An 18,998-nucleotide genomic window follows, 5' to 3' on the forward strand; every position below is an offset into this window, starting at 1 on the left:
TGACCCCACAGACTGCAGCAAGCCAGGCCTCCCTGTCCTTCACCATCTCCCCAAGTGTAAGCTGCAGGGGCCAGTCTAGAGGAAGAGGCTCAGTGTGCAACCTGTTAAACTTTGCTCAAACTCATGTCCATTGAGTCGGTGATGCCATCCAAGCATCTCAACCTCTGTCATTCCCTTCTTCTCCTGCCTTCAATCTTTCCCAGTATCAGGGTCTTTTCCAGTGAGTTAGCTCTTCACATCAGGTTGATGGCCAGTATTTTTACTGGTGCTTCAGCATCAGTCCTTCCAATGAATATTCAGGGTTGATTTCCTTTAGGATTGAATGGTTTCATCTCCTTGCTCTCCAAGGGACTCTCAAGTCTTCTCCAACACCACAATTAGAAAGTATCACTTCCTTGGTGCTCAGCTTTCTTTATGGTACAACTCTCACATCCATACATGACTACTGGAAAAACCATAGCTTTGACTAGATGGACCTTTGTCGACAAAGTAATGTCTCTGCTTTTTAATACGCTGTCCAGGTTTATCATAGCTTTCCTTCCAAGGAGCAAGCATCTTTTAATTTCATGGCTGCAGTCACTGTCTGCAGTGATTTTGGAGCCCAAAAATGAAATCTGTCACTGTTTTCACTTCTTCCCCATCTATTTCCCATGAAATGATGGAATGGATGCCATGATTTTAGTTTTATGAATGCTGAGTTTTAAGCCAGCTTTTTCATTCTAGCACCACTCTGTCCATGTAGCCGCTGACGGACACTCAAGTTGTTTCCACATCTTGGTTATAGTAAAAAATGCTACAGGCAAAGGGGAATGTAGATATTCCAAGACTCTGTTTTCATTTCCTTCGGATATACACTCAGAAGTGGGACAGCTGGATCATATGGTAGATCTACTTTTAATTAAATATGTACTTTAATAAGTATGTTTAGTACTTTTACATATTTAGTGAGTACTTTTCGCTAGGTATTTACTATGTATTTCAGCAAGTACATTATCTAATCTTCTTGAACTTCAGTGACAGAGGTGATAATTTGAAGATATATGATCTAATTCATTGGTGACAACCTTTCCAAACTGAACTTGGTTCTACTAGATTAAAATCTAAAGTCTCTTTTGAATAAAGCACCCAAAATAATAAAGCAAAGTGATACCTGGAATAACAATCATCTACTCCTAGCATTTTTTACTTTTTCTTTGGGTTTGCAAAATGCTGGACCACATACTTCTAAATAATCTGCAGAATAGATTAATTTTCTTTCATCATAACAGTACAATGTATTAAAATGTGATATTTAAAAATTTAAAAATCTAAATAATAGGGCATTAAAACATAGACCTATGAGAAAGTTAATAAGCTATTAAGAAGATGGTATTTAACCACATAATTTCCTTCCTGATTGATGAGAATATAACTCAATAATCTTATAAAAAAATGTTTGATGATATGTAAATGAATAACTGTGGAGCAAAAATTAGGTTACTGTACTGCAAGTATAGAGCAAGACACTGAAAATAATCTACACTATAATTAACATGCCTCTTCAATTCATTCAGTCAAGAAGTACCTTTATGTGCCAGATGCTAGAGACTAAGAGGGTCCTGCCAATTTCATCTGCTATTTCTTGGTTCTGCTCTCTCTTCTCCACCTCTTTCTACCACCCTACACCAACCAGATCTTACTGCACACTGGTAACTTCAGCATCCTCCCATCTGATCCTCACCCAACTTCTAATCTATTATGCACATCACCATTTTAGAGCTAGTCTCCAAAAATGGTCCCTAGTAAAACCATTTCTCTAATATCCATACCTTATATAGTAACCTCACACAGGAATCTAAGCTGGCCCTGAGAAACCAACAGGGAAGGTTGTGGAGGCAGTATTGTGGAGTCATATGTGTTCTGGGTCTTGAAATGCTCCTTTGAGGGGAAGCCAGATGTCATGTAAGAAGTCTGATTACTGGTGGTAAGAAGCCATGAGAGACCCAAGCCAGTTACAAAGAATAAGTGGGTGGGAGAATACCAGCCAACAATCGGCCCAAGAGCCAGACAAGTGAGAGAAGGAATTCTCCTGGGTGTTCCAGACACACCAGATGCCATGCGCAAAGGGACTGTAGCCTTGGGTCTGTGGCTCCAGTCAGAAACATGCCACCTGTCAGACCAGCCCGGCAGAAGCCCCAGGCTCTGTGCAGCAGAGACAAGCTGTCCCCATGTGCCCTGGATGAATCCTGTTCACAAACTGTGAACCTAAGAAAATGGCTGGTGAGGTTGTTATGTAGAAGTAGAAAACCAGAATAGTCTCCATGACATGTCTTATAGGGCAGGTATTATGGCACTCTCCTACTGCTCAGAACTCTTCAGATGCTCTTCATCACCAGGATAAAGTCAATTTTCTTTAACATGGCTGAGGAACTATTTTATTTCATCTTCCCATCTTATCTCCAACCACTGTGCCGATACACATAAACTCTATAGTGTATAGGCACAATGCTGCTGCTAAGTCACTTAAGTCATGTCTGACCCTGTGAGACCCCATTATCAGCAGCCCACCAGGCCACCCCGTCCCTGGGATTCTCCAGGCAAGAACACTGGAGTGGGTTGCCATTTCCTTTTCCAATCCATGAAAGTGAAAAGTGAAAATGAAGTCGCTCAGTCGTGTCCAACTCTTCCCGACCCCATGGACTGTAGCCTACAAGGCTCCTCCGTCCATGGGATTTTCTAGGCAAGAGTACTGGAGTGGGTTGCCATTGCCTTCTCCGGTATAGGCACTACAGTATAAACTATAAAGATACACTATAAACTCTAATCTTACTAAAACAACCAAATGCAATCATTCTTTCACGTCTCTTTATATTTACGTATTCTGTTCCCTCTACCTGGGCTACCCTTTCCACTCCCACCCGTCCTGTTTCCACGGAAAACTCATACTCACTTTAAAAAAACTTGGATCATACACTGGAGTCATGCTAAATTCCAATCTGTATCCAAGGAATGATCACATACTCCTACTGGATCCTCTACAGCATTCTGTGATCATTTATTACCTCACTGGTTGTTCTGCTAGTCATAACTAAAGAATTTTATGCTGTCAATCTTCTTATATCCAGAATTCCATAGCAATATCTGGTACACAGTAGAAACTCAAGACACATCTGTTAAACATGAATAGTAGTGTCTTCCTCTATATTTCTGGGATGCTAAAAGATTATATATTTCACAACATTCACATATTTTTTCACTTGGTAACTATTGTAAGAAATGTGTCTTGCCCCCAAGCAGGATGAATATCCTTGAGGAAGAGAACTAAAGTTTATGCAACAAAGCAAAAAAAGGAAAAAACTAAAGTTTCATTTCTTCCAAGCACAGCCTGTGCATAAGCTTTTGTGCCCTGATTCCCACAAGGTATAAAACCTATCCAAACAATAAAAGCCACCGAGAAGCTTTTCTCTCCACTGATATGAAAGATGCAGGTGGCTGACAGAGGCAACTTCAAATCTGGAGAGACAGGCTACACAGCCAGACAAAGGAACCACACATATCTCTGGAACTGGGGTAAGAAAACACAGGGAGAATACGTGTAAGCTGCAGGGCCCAATTGAAAGGAAGAAGCTCAGTGTGGAACCAGTTAAATTTTGCCACCTGGGTGTCTTCCAGTTCACAAGATGATGAAGTCAGTTTGGTTTGAGAATATTATGTTTTAGATCACAATTCTTCCAGGTATCTATCTAAGCCGTGAGAAGAAATCCAGTTCCCAAAAAGTCCTTTGTTTCAGACAGTTTAATGTGTGCAAGCTCTTGCTGTGGGGTCCAGTACAAAACTTCAGTGTCTAAACAGCTAGGAAGCGCCTATGGAATGAGAAGACAGTCATTTACACAACCAACGAGTCAACTAACTGAGTTTCTCAACTTCTGATCAAAGATAACTGGCTGTCACAAAACAAAGTGGAAAAAAAAAAAAAAAGGAAAACTACTATATCACTGTACACCAGAAAAAGAAAAATACACGTACCTTCTCTTCTGAAGAAATGGTAAGTTTGTCACTTGAGATTAAGCTGCACACTTGTTCAATGCCAAGGTTGAGAAATTCTTCACTGAGCACGACATCTGCAAAATGTTGCTCTGTTGGGAGGTTACAAAGAAAATCAATTCTATTATCATAGTTTCAAACTACTTAAAAAAGAAGAGATTTTTCTTAATCTAACCTATGAATGAGAAAACCAAGTATATTTCATAAGTGAGAACTCGTAACTAGTAACAACTCAAACAAATTCAGTGGCAGCCCAGGCAGGAAGGCTGCCTGACTGTACACTCAAATGGACTACTTTTATTTTATTAGGGGGTATTTTAGAGGTAAACATCTATTCCTTATGTGTTAATAAGACTACCAGTATTATTCTGTAATATCAGAGAAAAGACATGATGTCACACATTTGAATGTATTATGTAAAATATCAGAGGGCTTTAGAACATAACGATATAAGGAGAGGAAACTGCCTAATTTAAGAACTAAAGACTAAACTAAACAAACACATCTTAAAATCTGATCAGTCTGAATATATAACCATTATTTAAAAAAAACAGAATTGGTTTATGATATAGATAGCTCTGGGCTACCTGGTGACTCAGATGGTAAAGAGTGTGACAACAATGCAAGGGACCCTGGTTAGATCCCTGGGTTGGGAAGATCCCCTGCAGGAGGGCATGGAAACCCACTCCACTATTCTTGCCTGGAGAATCCCATGGACAGAGGAGCCTGGCGGGCTACAGTCTACAGGGTTGAAAGAGTCAGATAAAACTGAGTGACTAACACTTTCACTTTTACTTTCATAGATAGCTCTGAATACTATGTAAGCAACTTATTTGGGGATCAAGTTATATACTATTTTATACCTTCAACTCCCTTCCAGAAACCAGTGAGATTAACAATTCTTTAAAAAATTAAAACAAACAAACAAACAAACAAACAAAAAAAAAAACCCCAAAACAAAAAAACACCTTTCTTTGAATTCACAAATATACCATTCCTCCAAAGGGGAAGAGAGAACTATTAATACAACCAGTAACTTCAAAACTTAAAAATAAATAAATAAACAAATAATCATTCACAAAGTATCCTTTTCTCCACACCCAGTTCTCATTTTAAAGTGTGAACTCAAGTTTTGGCCACAGCAATCAGAGCAGAAAAAGAAACAAAAGGAATCCAGATAGGAAAAGAAGTAAAACTCTCACTGTTTGCAGATGACATGATCCTCTACATAGAAAACCCTAAAGACTCTACCAGAAAAATCCTAGAGCTAATCAATGAATATAGTAAACTTGCAGGATATAAAATTAACACACACAAATCACTTGCATTCCTATACACTAACAATGAGAAAACAGAAAGAGAAATTAAGGAAACAATACCATTCACCATTGCAAGAAAAAGAATAAAAATACTTAGGAATATATCTACATAAAGAAACAAAAGTCCTATATATAGAAAACTATAAAACACTGATGAAAGAAATCAAAGAGGACACAAATAGATGGAGAAATATACCGTGTTCATGGATCGGAAGAATCAATATCGTGAAAATGAGTATTTTCTATAGATTCAATAATCAATCTATAGATTCAATGCAATCCGTATTCAATGCAATCAGTATTCAATGCAATCCGTATCAAGCTACCAATGGTATTTTTCACAGAACTAGAACAAAGAATTTCACAATTTGTATGGAAATACAAAAAACCTCGAATAGCCCAAAGCAATCTTGAGAAAGAAAAATGGAACTGGAGGAATCAACCTGCCTGACTTTAGGTTCTACTACAAAGCCACAGTCATCAAGACAGTATGGTACTGGCACAAAGACAGAAATATAGATCAATGGAACAGAATAGAAAGCCCAGAGATAAATCCACATATGTATGTACACCTTATCTTCAACAAAGGAGGCAAGAATATACAATGGAGAAAAGACAATCTCTTTAACAAGTGGTGCTGGGAAAACTGGTCAACCACTTGTAAAAGAATGAAACTAGAACACTTTCTAACACCATACACGAAAATAAACTCAAAACAGATTAAAGATCTAAATGTAAGACCAGAAATTATAAAACTCCTAGGGGAGAACATAGGCAAAACACTCTCTGACATAAATCACAGCAGGATCCTCTATGACCCACCTCCCAGAATATTGGAAATAAAAGCAAAAATAAACAAATGGGACCTAATGAAACTTAAAAGCTTTTGCACAACAAAGGAAACTATAAGCAAGGTGAAAAGACAGCCTTCAAAATGGAAGAAAATAATAGCAAACGAAGCAACAAAGAATTAATCTCACAAATATACAAGCAACTCCTGCAGCTCAATTCCAGAAAAATAAATGACCCAATCAAAAAATGGGCCAAAGAACTAAACAGACATTTCTCCAAAGAAGACATACAGATGGCTAACAAAGCCATGAAAAGATGCTCAACATCACTCATTATTAGAGAAATGCAAATCAAAACCACAATGAGGTACCATTACACGCCAGTCAGAATGGCACTATCCAAAAGTCTATAAGCAATAAATGCTGGAGAGGGTGAGGAGAAAAGGGAACCCTCTTACACTGTTGATGGGACTGCAAACTATAACAGTCACTATAGAGAACAGTGTGGAGATTTCTTAAAAAACTGGAAATAGAACTGCCATATGACCCAGCAATCCCACTCCTGGGCACACACAATGAGAAAACCAGAACTGAAAGAGACACGTGTATGCCAATGTTCATCGCAGCACTGTTTATAATAGCCAGAACATGGAAGCAACCTAGATGCCCATCAGCAGACGAATGGATAAGAAAGCTGTGGTACATATACACAATGGAATATTACTCAGCCATTAAAAAGAATACATTTGAATCAGTTCTAATGAGATGGATGAAACTGGAGCCCATTATACAGAGTGAAGTAAGCCAGAAAGAAAAACACCAATACAGTATACTAACGCATATATATGGAATTTAGAAAGATGGTAATGATAACCCTATATGCAAGACAGAAAAAGAGACACAGATGTATAGAACAGACTTTTGGACTCTGTGGGAGAAGGCGAGGGTGGGATGATCTGAGAGAACAGCATTGAAACATGTATGTTATCAATTGTGAAACAGATCGCCAGTCCAGTTTTGATGCATGAGACAAGTGCTCAGGGCTGGTGCACTAGGATGACCCAGAGGGATGGGATGGGGAGGGAGGTGGGAGGGGGGTTCAGGATGAGGAACATATGTAAATCCACGGCTGATTCGTATCAATGTATGGCAAAAACCACTACAATACTATAAAGTAATTAGCCTCCAACTAATATAAATAAATGAAAAAAAAATAATAATAAAAAAAAATAAATAAACTGTGAACTCACAAGGAAATGTGGTTTTCAAATTCCAGCTCTGCCATGTGCTAGCTTGTAAAACCCTGGGCATGTTTTGTAATTTTTCTAAGTATTGGCTTCCTCAACCATAAAATGGGGAATATAAAAATACCTTACATAAGAAAGACTGCTGTGAGAATTAAATACCTTTATAGCTTATAAATAAGCATCTAGAAAAGAAATGACAACCCACTCCAGTATTCTTGCCTGGAAAATTCCATGGACAGAGGAGCCTGACTGGGCTATATACAGTCAAAGGGATCACAAAGAGTCAGATAACAACTGAGCATGCACACACACACATGGTAAATGGCAAATATTCAATAATTCAGATCTTACTGTATTGTGATACCTATGTTTTAAAGTAAAAATTTGCCAGGAATTGTAGGTATTTTCTAGGTCTTTACAATTAACTGTATTCTACCAGCAGTTTATTTTTAAGGTTTGTTGAAAAAAGATTCAAGTACATGTTTTAACATACCATAAAAATGAATAGTTGGCTTCCCTTGTAGAAAACACAGGGCAAACCATGTCATGTCCCCAAGACTGAAGACATCAAAAGGAGAATACAGGGAAGTGCAGCTGATTGGAGCAGAGACTCACAAGCGGAAACTGCATGGGAACTGGTGCAAGTGTAGCAAAATCTCAATGTGGAGATTTGAGCATTAAAAACTCCATGGGGACCCAGTCACAGGGGGATTCTACAATACTGGGAGATTTCCTCCAGAAGCTCAAACAGGTTTCCACAGTAAATATGAGACAAGAACCCCCTGTAGCTTCTGTAGGGAGAGGAGAAATGAAACAATTTTGAAATACCCAATGTACTCTGTTCTTAACATTACAGAATCTCAAGTCTGTGCGTCTGAAGCACAGAGAGACCCATCAATACTAAAACATTAGAGTTTGGAACAGAGAAAGGCTTATTACAGATTCATACAGGGAGATGGGTGGCTCACACCCTAACCACAAAGTTGCTGAAAGCTTTTAGCAAGCCCCTTTAAAAGCAAAAATTGAGGGACAGGTAGTTAGCTGTTGCAAACTTCTTGGTGTCAGATCCTTTGTTTTTGGGGTTAGGTCATGGTCCGGTAACAATTTTCCTGTAAATCTCTACCAAACGAATGTTACTCGTTTATTATTAACAGAATAATGTTACTCTGTCCTGACAAGAAAGGGCAAAGTCCCAAGGCACAACTTTCACCCTCTAAGGTCCCAGTCCTGGCTAAGAGGAGGCAGAGCTCAGCTACAGCTCCTCAGGGTCAGGCTCCGCACGCTGCCCACCTGTCACCCCTGATGGAGTCAGGCATCTGACCAAACTGGCCCTCAGTCTCCTCAGGCTGCCCGAGTAGGGGAGACCAGGTCTCACAGACTGTGACCCAGACAAATGGACACTGCTATTAGGTCACAGACAGGTTCACTGCTGCCTCAAGGCCTGGGCCTCGGCATGGAGGGCCTGAGTGAGGGCTCTGGAGCCCTGCAGGACAGAGTGTCCAGCATGCTCCCTGGGCCCACCAGCTCACCCGTTGGCCCAAGGCTGGGTAAGCTGGAGGGCCTCCAGGAGAAGCCTGAATCTGCTTCTTACCTCACTCTCCACCTGATGACCACACCACTGACCCTGGCTGAATTGCTCCCCTAATGGTCCCGTGGGCAGGGCCCACTGTGGTGCTGACCAATAGCTGGGCAGGACAGTTGGTTGCCTGGGGTGGGGAGCGGGCAGTGAGGCAGCACCAATCAATGGTCGAGTAAGACCTGTTGCCTAGTAACAGGATGGGGAATAATGAAGCACAGCAATGGCTGCCTGCTGAAGGGTGTGCTCATTCTGATCTGTTACATTAACAAGATCTGCCCTCAGGAGAATCTAGTTAACCAGAGCCTAACTGACTGAATTTAGAGAAACACCCAACTCCAGCCCACTCTGCCCAACCAGTTCCACCTAGGAAGGAGAAAGAAACCAGAGAAACACTTGTGAAGCTCAGTTCAGAGCCAAAAGCTCACTAACAAACCCTTCTAGTCACATATAGAAGGGTTCCTTCCCCACATCTCACTGCCAAATCTCTAAAGGCCTGCTTATAGCAGTTCACTGGGCACATCACATATGGCTATCAAGAAAAGAATTATGAGGTATTCCAAAAGACAAAAGACACAACTTGAAGAGACAGACCAAGCATTGGGACCAGATATGGCAGGGATGCTGCATTTATCAAACTGGGAACTTAAAACACAATTTAACAACTATGATCAATTCAGGGTTTCCCTGGTGGCTCAGACTGTAAAGAGTCTGCCTGCAATGCAGGAGACCTGGGTTCAATCCCTGGGTTGGGAAGATCACCTGGAGAAGGAAATGGCAATCCACTACAGTATTCTTGACTGGACATTCCATGGACAGAGGACCCTGGCGGGCTACAGTTCATGGGGTCTCAACAGTTGGACACGACTGAGTGACTAACACTTTCACTATCGTGATAAAGATGCTCAGGGCTCTACTGGATAATGTAGACAGCATGAAAGAATAGATGTGTAATGTAAACAGAGAGATAGAAATGTCTAAGAACAAAATCAAAAAGAAATGCTAGAAAACAAAAACACTATAAGAAAAATGAAGAATGTCCTTGATGAGCTTATTAGACTAGATAGGGCTGAGAAAAGAACCTCTGCCTTTGAGAATAATGGTGGATACATGTCATTATACATTGATAAAACCCCACGGAATATACAACACAAAGAGCAAACCATAATAAATACTATGGTCTTCAGTGAATAATAATGTATCAATATTGGCTCAGAATCTATAACAAATACACCACACTAATGTAAGATGTTAAAAATAGCAGAGACTGTAAGGAGAGGACACAGGAAGAACTCTGTTCTGCCCCTCTCTTTGTCTATAAACCTACAACTGCTCTAACAAATAAATTTTACTGAAAAAAGAATGCACTAATAAAGAACAAGAGAAATGAAGACTTTGTAACTGAATCTGTAATAAATCAAAAGTCAATGGAAAAAGGTAAAATTGGTATTTGAAAGACTACAAACTAAAGATTAAACTTAGATACCCATTTTTAAGAGCTACCTAGTCTTTATAGCATATTACTTCACAATAGTACTTCAAAACTTAGCATGAAATATTTAATAGGACTAGAGAGTTTAATAAACCATCATGATTAATTACAAAGATCATTTCTACACCTAAAATAAAATCCTAATTTTCGTGATCTCAAAAGAAGTTGACACAAAAAAATTATTTCAGAAGTTTTTGTACTTTCCTTATAAAGAAATAAGGAAAACCTTTTTTCAGTGGTTGGATCTGCATTTCAAAGAAGGAACATTAAAAAAAGCACAAAGAGATCCTTTGTATTTAAAGTTCCCAAATAAATTCATTTTAGCGAAAATATGGCAAATAGCATATGAACTTTAAAATGTTTGTGATAACAAATTGGAAGTTCAAAGATAAATGTAAAACAGCTACTGAATAAAAGACAAGTGAATATAAACTTCTTTACCTCCTAATCATAAAATATTTCACTTCCAAATACAGGTCTGCAGTGATTTTACACTAAGTTCCTTTTATAATTTTAAAATCTGAATCAAAGAAAGAGGTTACCTCTACATACTTTTCACATGGGAAAAAAATCCCTAGTAGTAACAAATACGTTACTTTTCCAAATCATGACTGTACGGGTTACTCTAGCCTCTGCCTCATCAATCAAAACAACAGACTTGCTAAAAAATAAATTTCTTGACTTTTTAAAAATAAATAATTATTCATTAATAAATTTTGAAGTAAGGGCATTAGTAACCTATCCAAAGTCAAGTTTGGGCTCTAAAGTCATCATGTACTCTTCATTAGTAGTACTCAAGATGGTCTGGTCATAGTGAAGAGTTCTGACAAAATGTGGTTCACTGGAGAAGGAAATGGCAGCCCAGTCTAATATTCTTACATGGAGAACCCCATGGACACTATGAAAAGGCAAAAAGATATTTCAATGCAATATGAGTCCCCTCACCCCAGGTTGGAAGGTGTCCAACATGCCACTGGAGGGCAATTACTAACAGCTCAAGTAAGAATGAAGTGGCTGAGTCAAAGCAGAAACAACACTCAGTTGTGGATGTATCTGGTGGTGAAAAGTCAAGTCTGATGTCGTAAAGAACAAAACTGCATTAAGAACCTGGAATGTTAGGTCCATGAATCAAGGTAAATTGGCTGTAGTCAAGCAGGAGATGAATGAACATCAACATTGTAGTAATCAGTGAACTAAGGACAGGAATGGGGAACTCTTATAATAATTCAGATGACCATTATATCTATTACTGTGGGTAAGAATTCCTTAGAAGAAATGGAGTAGCCCTCATAGTCAACAAGACTCAGAAATGCAGTACTTGGCTGCAACCCCCGTTTTCAAGGTAAACCATTCAACAACACAGTGCGTATTAAGTCACTTCAGTCATGTCTTTTTGACACTATAAACTATACCCTGCCAGGCTTCTCTGTCCATAGGATTCTCCAGGCAAGAATACTGGAGTGGATCTATGCCCTAACCACTGATGCCAAAGAAGCTAAAGATGACCAGTTCTATGAAGACCTACAAGACCTACTAGAACACCAAAAAAGATTCATCAAAAGATTCGTACAAAAGTAGGAAGTTAAGAGATACCCAGAATAACACGCAAGTTTGGCCTCGGAGTACAAAATTATGCAGGGCAAAGGCTAACAGAGTTCTGTCATGAGAACACACTGGTCATAGCAAACAACCATTTTGAACAACCAAAGAGATGACTCTACACACGGAGATCACCAGATGGTCAATACTAAAATCAGACCGATCATGTTCTTTGCTGCCAAAGATGGAGAAGCTCAGCAAAAAGAGCTGACTGTGGCTCAGATCTCAAGCTCCTTATTGCAAAATTCAGGCCTAAATTGAAGAAAGTAGGGAAAACTATCATGGCATTCAGGAATGAGCTAAGTCGAATCCCCTATGATTATACAGTGGAAGTGACAAATAGATTCAAGGGACTAGATCTGACAAACAAGAGTGCCTGAAGAACTATGGACAGAGGTTCGTAACACTGTAGAGGAGGTGGTAACCAAAGAAAAAGAATGCAAAAAGGCAGAGTGGGTATCTGAGGAGGCTTTACAAATAGCTGAGAAAAGAAAAGAAGTGAAAGCCAAGGGAGAAGGAGAAAGAAAAGAAGTGAAAGGCAAAGGAGAAGGGGAAAGATATACCCAACTGAATGCAGAGTTCCAGAGAACAGCAAGAAGGGATAGGAAGTGCAAATAAACAGTGCAAAAAATAGAGGAAAGCAATAGAATGGAAAGACTAGAGATCTCTTCAAGAAAACTGGAGATGCCAAGGGAACGTTTCACGTAAGGATGAGCACAATGAAGGATAGAAATGGAAAGGACATTAACAGAAGCAGAAGAGATTAAGACGAGGTGGCAAGAATACACAGATGAACTATACAAGAAATGTCTTAATGACCTGGATAACCACAATGCTGTGGTCACTCACCGAGAGCTGGACATCTTGGAATGTGAAGTCATGGGCCTCAGAAAGCTTTACTATGAACAAAGCTAGTGGAGGTGATGGAATTCTAGCTGAGCTATTAAAAATCCTAAAAGAAGATGCAGTTAAAGGGCTGTACTCAATATCCTAGCAAATTTGGAAAACTCAGCAGTGGCTATAGGACTGGAAAAGGTCAGTTTTCATTCCAATCCTAAAGAAGGGCAATACCAAAGAATGTTCCAACTACCATACAATTGTGCTCATTTCAGATGCTAGCAAGATTATGCTCAAAATCCTTCAAGCTAGGCTTCAGCAGTACTCGAACCCGGAACTTCCAGATGTACAAGCTGGGTTTGGAAGAAACAGAGGGACGAGAGATCAAATTGACATTCATTTGATCATGGAGAAAGTAAGGGAATTCTAGAAAGACATCTACCTCTGTTTCACTGACTACGCTAACCTTTGACTGTGTGGATCACAACAATCTGTGGAAAATCCTTAAAGAGATGGGAATACCAGACCACCTTACCTGTCTCCTGAGAAACCTGTATGTGAGTCAAGAAGTAACAGTTAGGACTGGACATGGAACAGTGGACTTGTTGAAAATTGGGAAAGGAGAATGACAAGGCTGTATATCATCGCCTTGCTTATTTAACTTATATGCAGAGTACATCATGAAAAGCTGTGGGTTGGATGAATCACAAACTGGAATCAAGACTGCCAGGAGAAATATCAAAAACCTCAACATGCAGATGGTATCAATCTAATGACAAAAAGTGAAGAAGAACTAAAGAGCTTCTTGATGACAGTGAAAGAGGAGAGTGAAAAGCTAGGTTAAAACTCAACATTCAAAAAAACGAAGATCATGGCAATGGTCCCATCACTTCATGGCAAGAGAACGGAAAAAAGTGGAAGCAGTGACAGATTTTATTTTCTTGGACTCCAAAATCACTGTGAACAGTGACTACAGCCAAGAACTTAAAAGATGCTTGCCCCTTGGAAGGAAAGCTATGACAAACCTAGGGAGTGTATTAAAAGGCAGAGACATTACTTTACCAACAAAGGTCTGTATAGTCAAAGCTATGGTTTTTCCAGTAGTCATGTAGAGATGTGAGTTGGACCATAAAGGATGAGCACCAAAGAATTGATGCTTTTGAACTGTGGTTTTGGAGAAGATTCTTGAGAGTCCCTTGGACTACAAGGAGATCAAACCAGTCAATCCTAAAGGATATCAACCCTAACTATTCATTGGAAGGACTGATGTTGAAGCTGAAGCTCCAATACTCTGGCCACCAGATGCAATGAGCTGACTCACTGGAAAAGACTCTGATTCTGGGAAAGATTGAAGGCAACAGGAGAAGAGGGTGGTAGATGATGAGATGGTTAGACAGCATCATGGACATGAATTTGAGCAAGTTTTGAACTGTGGTGTTGGAGAAGACTCTTGAGAGTCCCTTGGACTGCAAGGAGATCCAACCAGTCCATCCTAAAGGAGATCAGTTCTGGGTGTTTATTGGAAGGACTGATGTTGACGCTGAAACTCCAATACTTTGGCCACCTGATGCGGAGAGCTGACTCATTTGAAGAGACGCTGATGCTGGGAAAGATTGAGGGCAGGAGGAAAAGGGGACGACAGAGGATGAGATGGTTAGATGGCATCACTGACACAATGGACACGGGTTTGGGTGGACTCCGGGAGTTGGTGATGGACAGGGAGGCCTGGTGTGCTGTGGTTCATGGGGTTGCAAAGAGTTGGACATGACTGAGCAACTGAACTGGACTGAACTCTATTTAACAGCATCAATCTTCAAATGTTCTGCTGTATTAATTGACAGGCAGCACGACAGAACTCTTTCTGTAATATACCACATGCACCCAGAAACACTAGAATACTGGCTTAGTCACTGAAAAGCACTCTGGGACACTTTAAATGTCTTTGATTACAAAAGTTTGTCCTGTGAAAAATATTTTTAATTTAACGTCACCTAACATGAGCATTAACTGATCTTTCCCACTAAACCTGAAGATTCTACTTACCTACCTACAGCGATTCACACAATTTGTCTGGCCTGATCATCCCACAGGCCAACAGGACTTGGGGATACCCTAGGGCCACTATCCCCGACACAATCCTCACTAAACTGTTTCCAAAACAGCTTATACTTGACATTGCTAATAATCTGCTACTTTATATATTCTGAAGCCTTGGTCTCCAGTTCCTATTGGGATTTTTTGTTGTTCCTCATTTGTGCTTTGAAGTTTCTCTCTTATTTTTTAACATTTGTTTATTTTTGGCTGAGCTGGGTCTTTGTTTCTGTGCAGGCTTTTCTTTAGTTGCAAGGAGTGGGGGCCACTCTCCAGTTGCTGTGCACAGACTTCTCATTGTCGGGCTCTAGGGTGTGTGGGCTTCAGTAGTTATGGCTCCCATGCTCCAGAGCACAGACTCAATAGCTGTGACACACAGGCTTAGATCTCCGAAGCATGTGGATCTTCCTGGACTAGGGATGGAACCTGTGTCTCCTGCACTGACAGGTGGATTCTTTATCACTGAGGTGCCAGGGAATCTCCATATTGTTTCTTATCAGCCCATGTTTGCTCTGGATGATCCTACCAACCTTAAAAGTTTAACCAATTTATTCAGTATCAAGCTAAAAACATTGAAAGCATGCATTCTTTCTGATGTGATGGTATTAATAAGGACTTTAGCTGAAAGTGAAGCTCCAATACACTGACCATCTGATGCAAAGAACCGATTCATTGGTAAAGACCCTAACGCTGGGAAAGATTGAAGGCAGGAGGAGAAGGGGACGACAGAGGACGAGATAGTTGGATGGCATCACCAACTCAAAGGACATGAGTTTGAGCAAGCTTCAGGAGATGGTGAGGGACAGGGAAACCTGGTGTGCTGCAGTTCATGGGGCTGCAAAGAGTTGGACACAACTGAACAACTACAAATGTACTATTGGAGTTGGTTGGGTAGTATTTGGTTGAGGATTTTTACATCTATGTTCATCAGTGATTTTGGTCTGTAATTCTCTTTTTTGTGTGTGATATCTTTGTCTGGTTTTGGTTTCAGATGCCCTCACAGGATGACTTTAGAAGTATTCCTTCCTCTGCAATTTTTTGGAACAGCTTGGGAAGGACAGGTGTTAACTCTTCTCTACGTGTTTTATAGAATTCACCTATAAAGCCATATGGTCCTGGACTTTTGTTTTCTAGAAGTTTTAAAAATACTGATTCAATGTCATTACTTGTAATTGACTGTTCATATCTTCTATTTTTCCCTTGTTCAGTCTTGAGAGATTATACTTTTCTAAGAACTTCTGCATTTCTTCTAGGTTGTCCATTGTATTGTTATACAGTTCCTTAAGGTAGCCTCATAATTTTTTTTTTTTTTTTTTTTTTTGCATTTCTGTGGTGCTGGTTGTAACTTCTCCTTTTTCATGTCTGATTTTATTTATCTGGGTCCTTTCTCTTTTTTTCTTGATGAGTCTGGCTAAAGATTTATCGATTTTGTTTGCTTTTTCAAAAAGCCAGCTTTAGTTTCATTGATCTTTTCTATTTTTTTTCTTTAGCCTCTATTTTATTTATTTCTGCTCTAATCTTTATAATTTCTTTCCTTCTACTAACTTTGGATTTTGTCTGTTTTTCTCTTTCTAGTTCCTTTAGGTATAAGATTGGGTTGCTTATTTGAAACGTTTCTTGTTTCCTGGGGTAAGCTTGTATTGCTATAAATTTTCCTTTAGAATTGCTTCTGCTATTTCCCACAGGTCCTGGATCACTGTGTGTTCATTTCCATTTGTCTTCAGGTACTATTTTTAAATTTCATCTTTGATTTCTTCACTGACCCATTGATTGTTTAGCAGCTTATCATTTAAGCCTCCATATGTTTGTATTTTTTACAGTTTTTTTCCCTGCACTTAACTTCTAATATCATAGTATTGAGGTCAGAAAAGATAATAAGATAAAAGATCTGTACTTGGAAAACTATAAGACACAGATGAAAGAAATGAAAGGCAACACAAACAGATGAAAGATATGCCATGATCATTAATTGGAAGAATAGTGCTAAAATGACCATACTACCCAAGGCAATCCACAGATTCAATGTAATCCCTATCAAAGCAAAAGGGCATTTTTCACAGAACTAGAATAATTTTAAAATTTCTATAGAAACACAAAAGACCCCAAAATAGCCAAAACCATCTTGAGAAAGAACAGAGCTGGAAGAATAACGTTCCCTGGTTTCAGACTACACTACAAAGCTGTAGTAATCAAAATGCTATGCTAATGGCATAAAAACACAAAGAGATCAATGGAACAGAAGAGAGAGCACAAAACCCCACACATTTATGGTCAATTAATCTATGACAGAGGCAGGAATGAACAATGGAGAAAAGACAGTGTCTTCAATAAGTGGTTCTGGGAAAATTGGACAGCTACATGTAAAAGAATAAAATTAGAACACTCTCTAACACCACATACAAAAATAAACTCAAAATAGATTAAAGATCTAAATGTAAGAAAAGACACTATAAAACTACTAAAAGAAAATAGGCAGATTACTCTGACACAAATGGCAGCAATATTTCTTTTTTTATCTGTCTCCTAAAGCAAAGAAAGCAAAAGCAAAAACAAAAGGGACGTAATTAAACTTAAAAGCTTCTGGACAGCAAATGAGACCATAAAGAAACTAAACAACAACCTTCTGAGTAGGAAAAAACATTTGCAAACAATATGATCAATAAGGGGTTAATATCCAACACATATAAACAGTTGATACAAGTCAACATCAAAAAGACAAATCCAATTAAAAATGGGCAGAAAAACTGAACATTTTTCCAAAGAAGACATACAGATGGCCAATAAACACATGAAAAATACCCAACACTGCTAATCATCAGGAGCAAATCAAAACCACAATGAAGTATCGGCTCACACTAGTCAGAAAGACTATCATTAAAAAAGAACAGAAATAACAAATGTTGGCAAGAATGTAGAGAAAAAGGAATCCTTGCTCACTGTTTGTGGAATGTAAATTCCACAAAAAGGCAAAATTGGTGCAGCCACTGTGAAAAACAGTATGGAGGTTTTGCAGAAAATTAAAAACACAATTACCATATGGCCTACCATATGACCTAGTAATTGTGTTCCAGGGTAAATATCCAAAAAAAAAAAAACAAAAAACAAACCTCAAGAACACTCATTTGAAAAGATCCATGCACCCCAATGTTTAAGAGTGCATTATTTACAATTGCCAAGGTATGGAAGTGACCTAAGTGTCCATCAACAGATGAATGGATGAAGATGTGGGGTGTGTATATATATATATATCTATATATTTGTATGTATACACACACACACATGATGGAATTTACTCAGTCATAAAAAAGAATGAAAACTTTCCATCTGCAGCAAAATGAATAGACCTGAAAGGCATTATGCTTAGTAAAGCAAGTCAGAGAAAGATAAATCCTGTACGATATCACTTATATGTGGAATCTAAAACATACAACAAACTAGTGAATAAAACAAAAAGAAACAGGCTCACAGATTTAAAGAACAAACTAGTGGTTATCAGAGGGGAGAGAGAACAGGGAAAGGGTAGGGAGAAAAAGGTTATTATATAAAATCATTTGTGGGAAAGTTTTTGTACGTGTGTGTGAATGTGCATATGTGTGTTACTTAGTTTTATTTTATTATAGCGAAAGGATGGAGATTAACATCAGCCAAAGGAAAAAGCATACAGGGAAGAGTCCAGAAAGCTAAATTCAGAGCTTCCAGTTGTCTTTTTCATAGAATCAAGGCAGCAAGATTCTCCTGGTAATGATGTGTGAAAAAAGCATGAACTTTTGCCAAACAGGAAACCCAACGAAGCCTTGGTGTTAAGAGCGTTAAATTGGGGTCCATCTTGCATGCATAGTTGCCTGCCCATCAGGGCTGATTTGACCACCTCCACTTCCAATCCTGACGAAGTCAAGCTGTAAAGCTGAAAGTCCATGCCCTTCCTCATGCTGTGGGTGTGGCTCTGAGGTCCTGGGCAAATCACACAATTACTATCTGACCCATTCCAGTATTCTTGCCTGGAGAATCCCATGGACGGAGGAG

The 18,998-nt window shown here is 39.1% G+C and overlaps 1 protein-coding gene across 2 annotated transcripts in view; it reads right to left on the reverse strand.

Moving 5' to 3' along the window:
- KLHL2 (kelch like family member 2) overlaps positions 1 to 18,998 on the reverse strand; it is a 158,535-nt gene that overhangs the window by 25,331 nt on the left and 114,206 nt on the right. For both annotated transcript variants that reach the window (XM_061142560.1, XM_061142561.1), the window contains one exon: positions 4,006 to 4,115. In XM_061142560.1, coding sequence (XP_060998543.1) covers positions 4,006 to 4,115 — 110 coding nt within the window. The remainder of the gene's footprint in view (positions 1 to 4,005; positions 4,116 to 18,998) is intronic.

The sequence above is a fragment of the Dama dama genome, chromosome 5, assembly GCF_033118175.1.
Source record: "Dama dama isolate Ldn47 chromosome 5, ASM3311817v1, whole genome shotgun sequence".
NCBI lineage: Eukaryota > Metazoa > Chordata > Mammalia > Artiodactyla > Cervidae > Dama > Dama dama.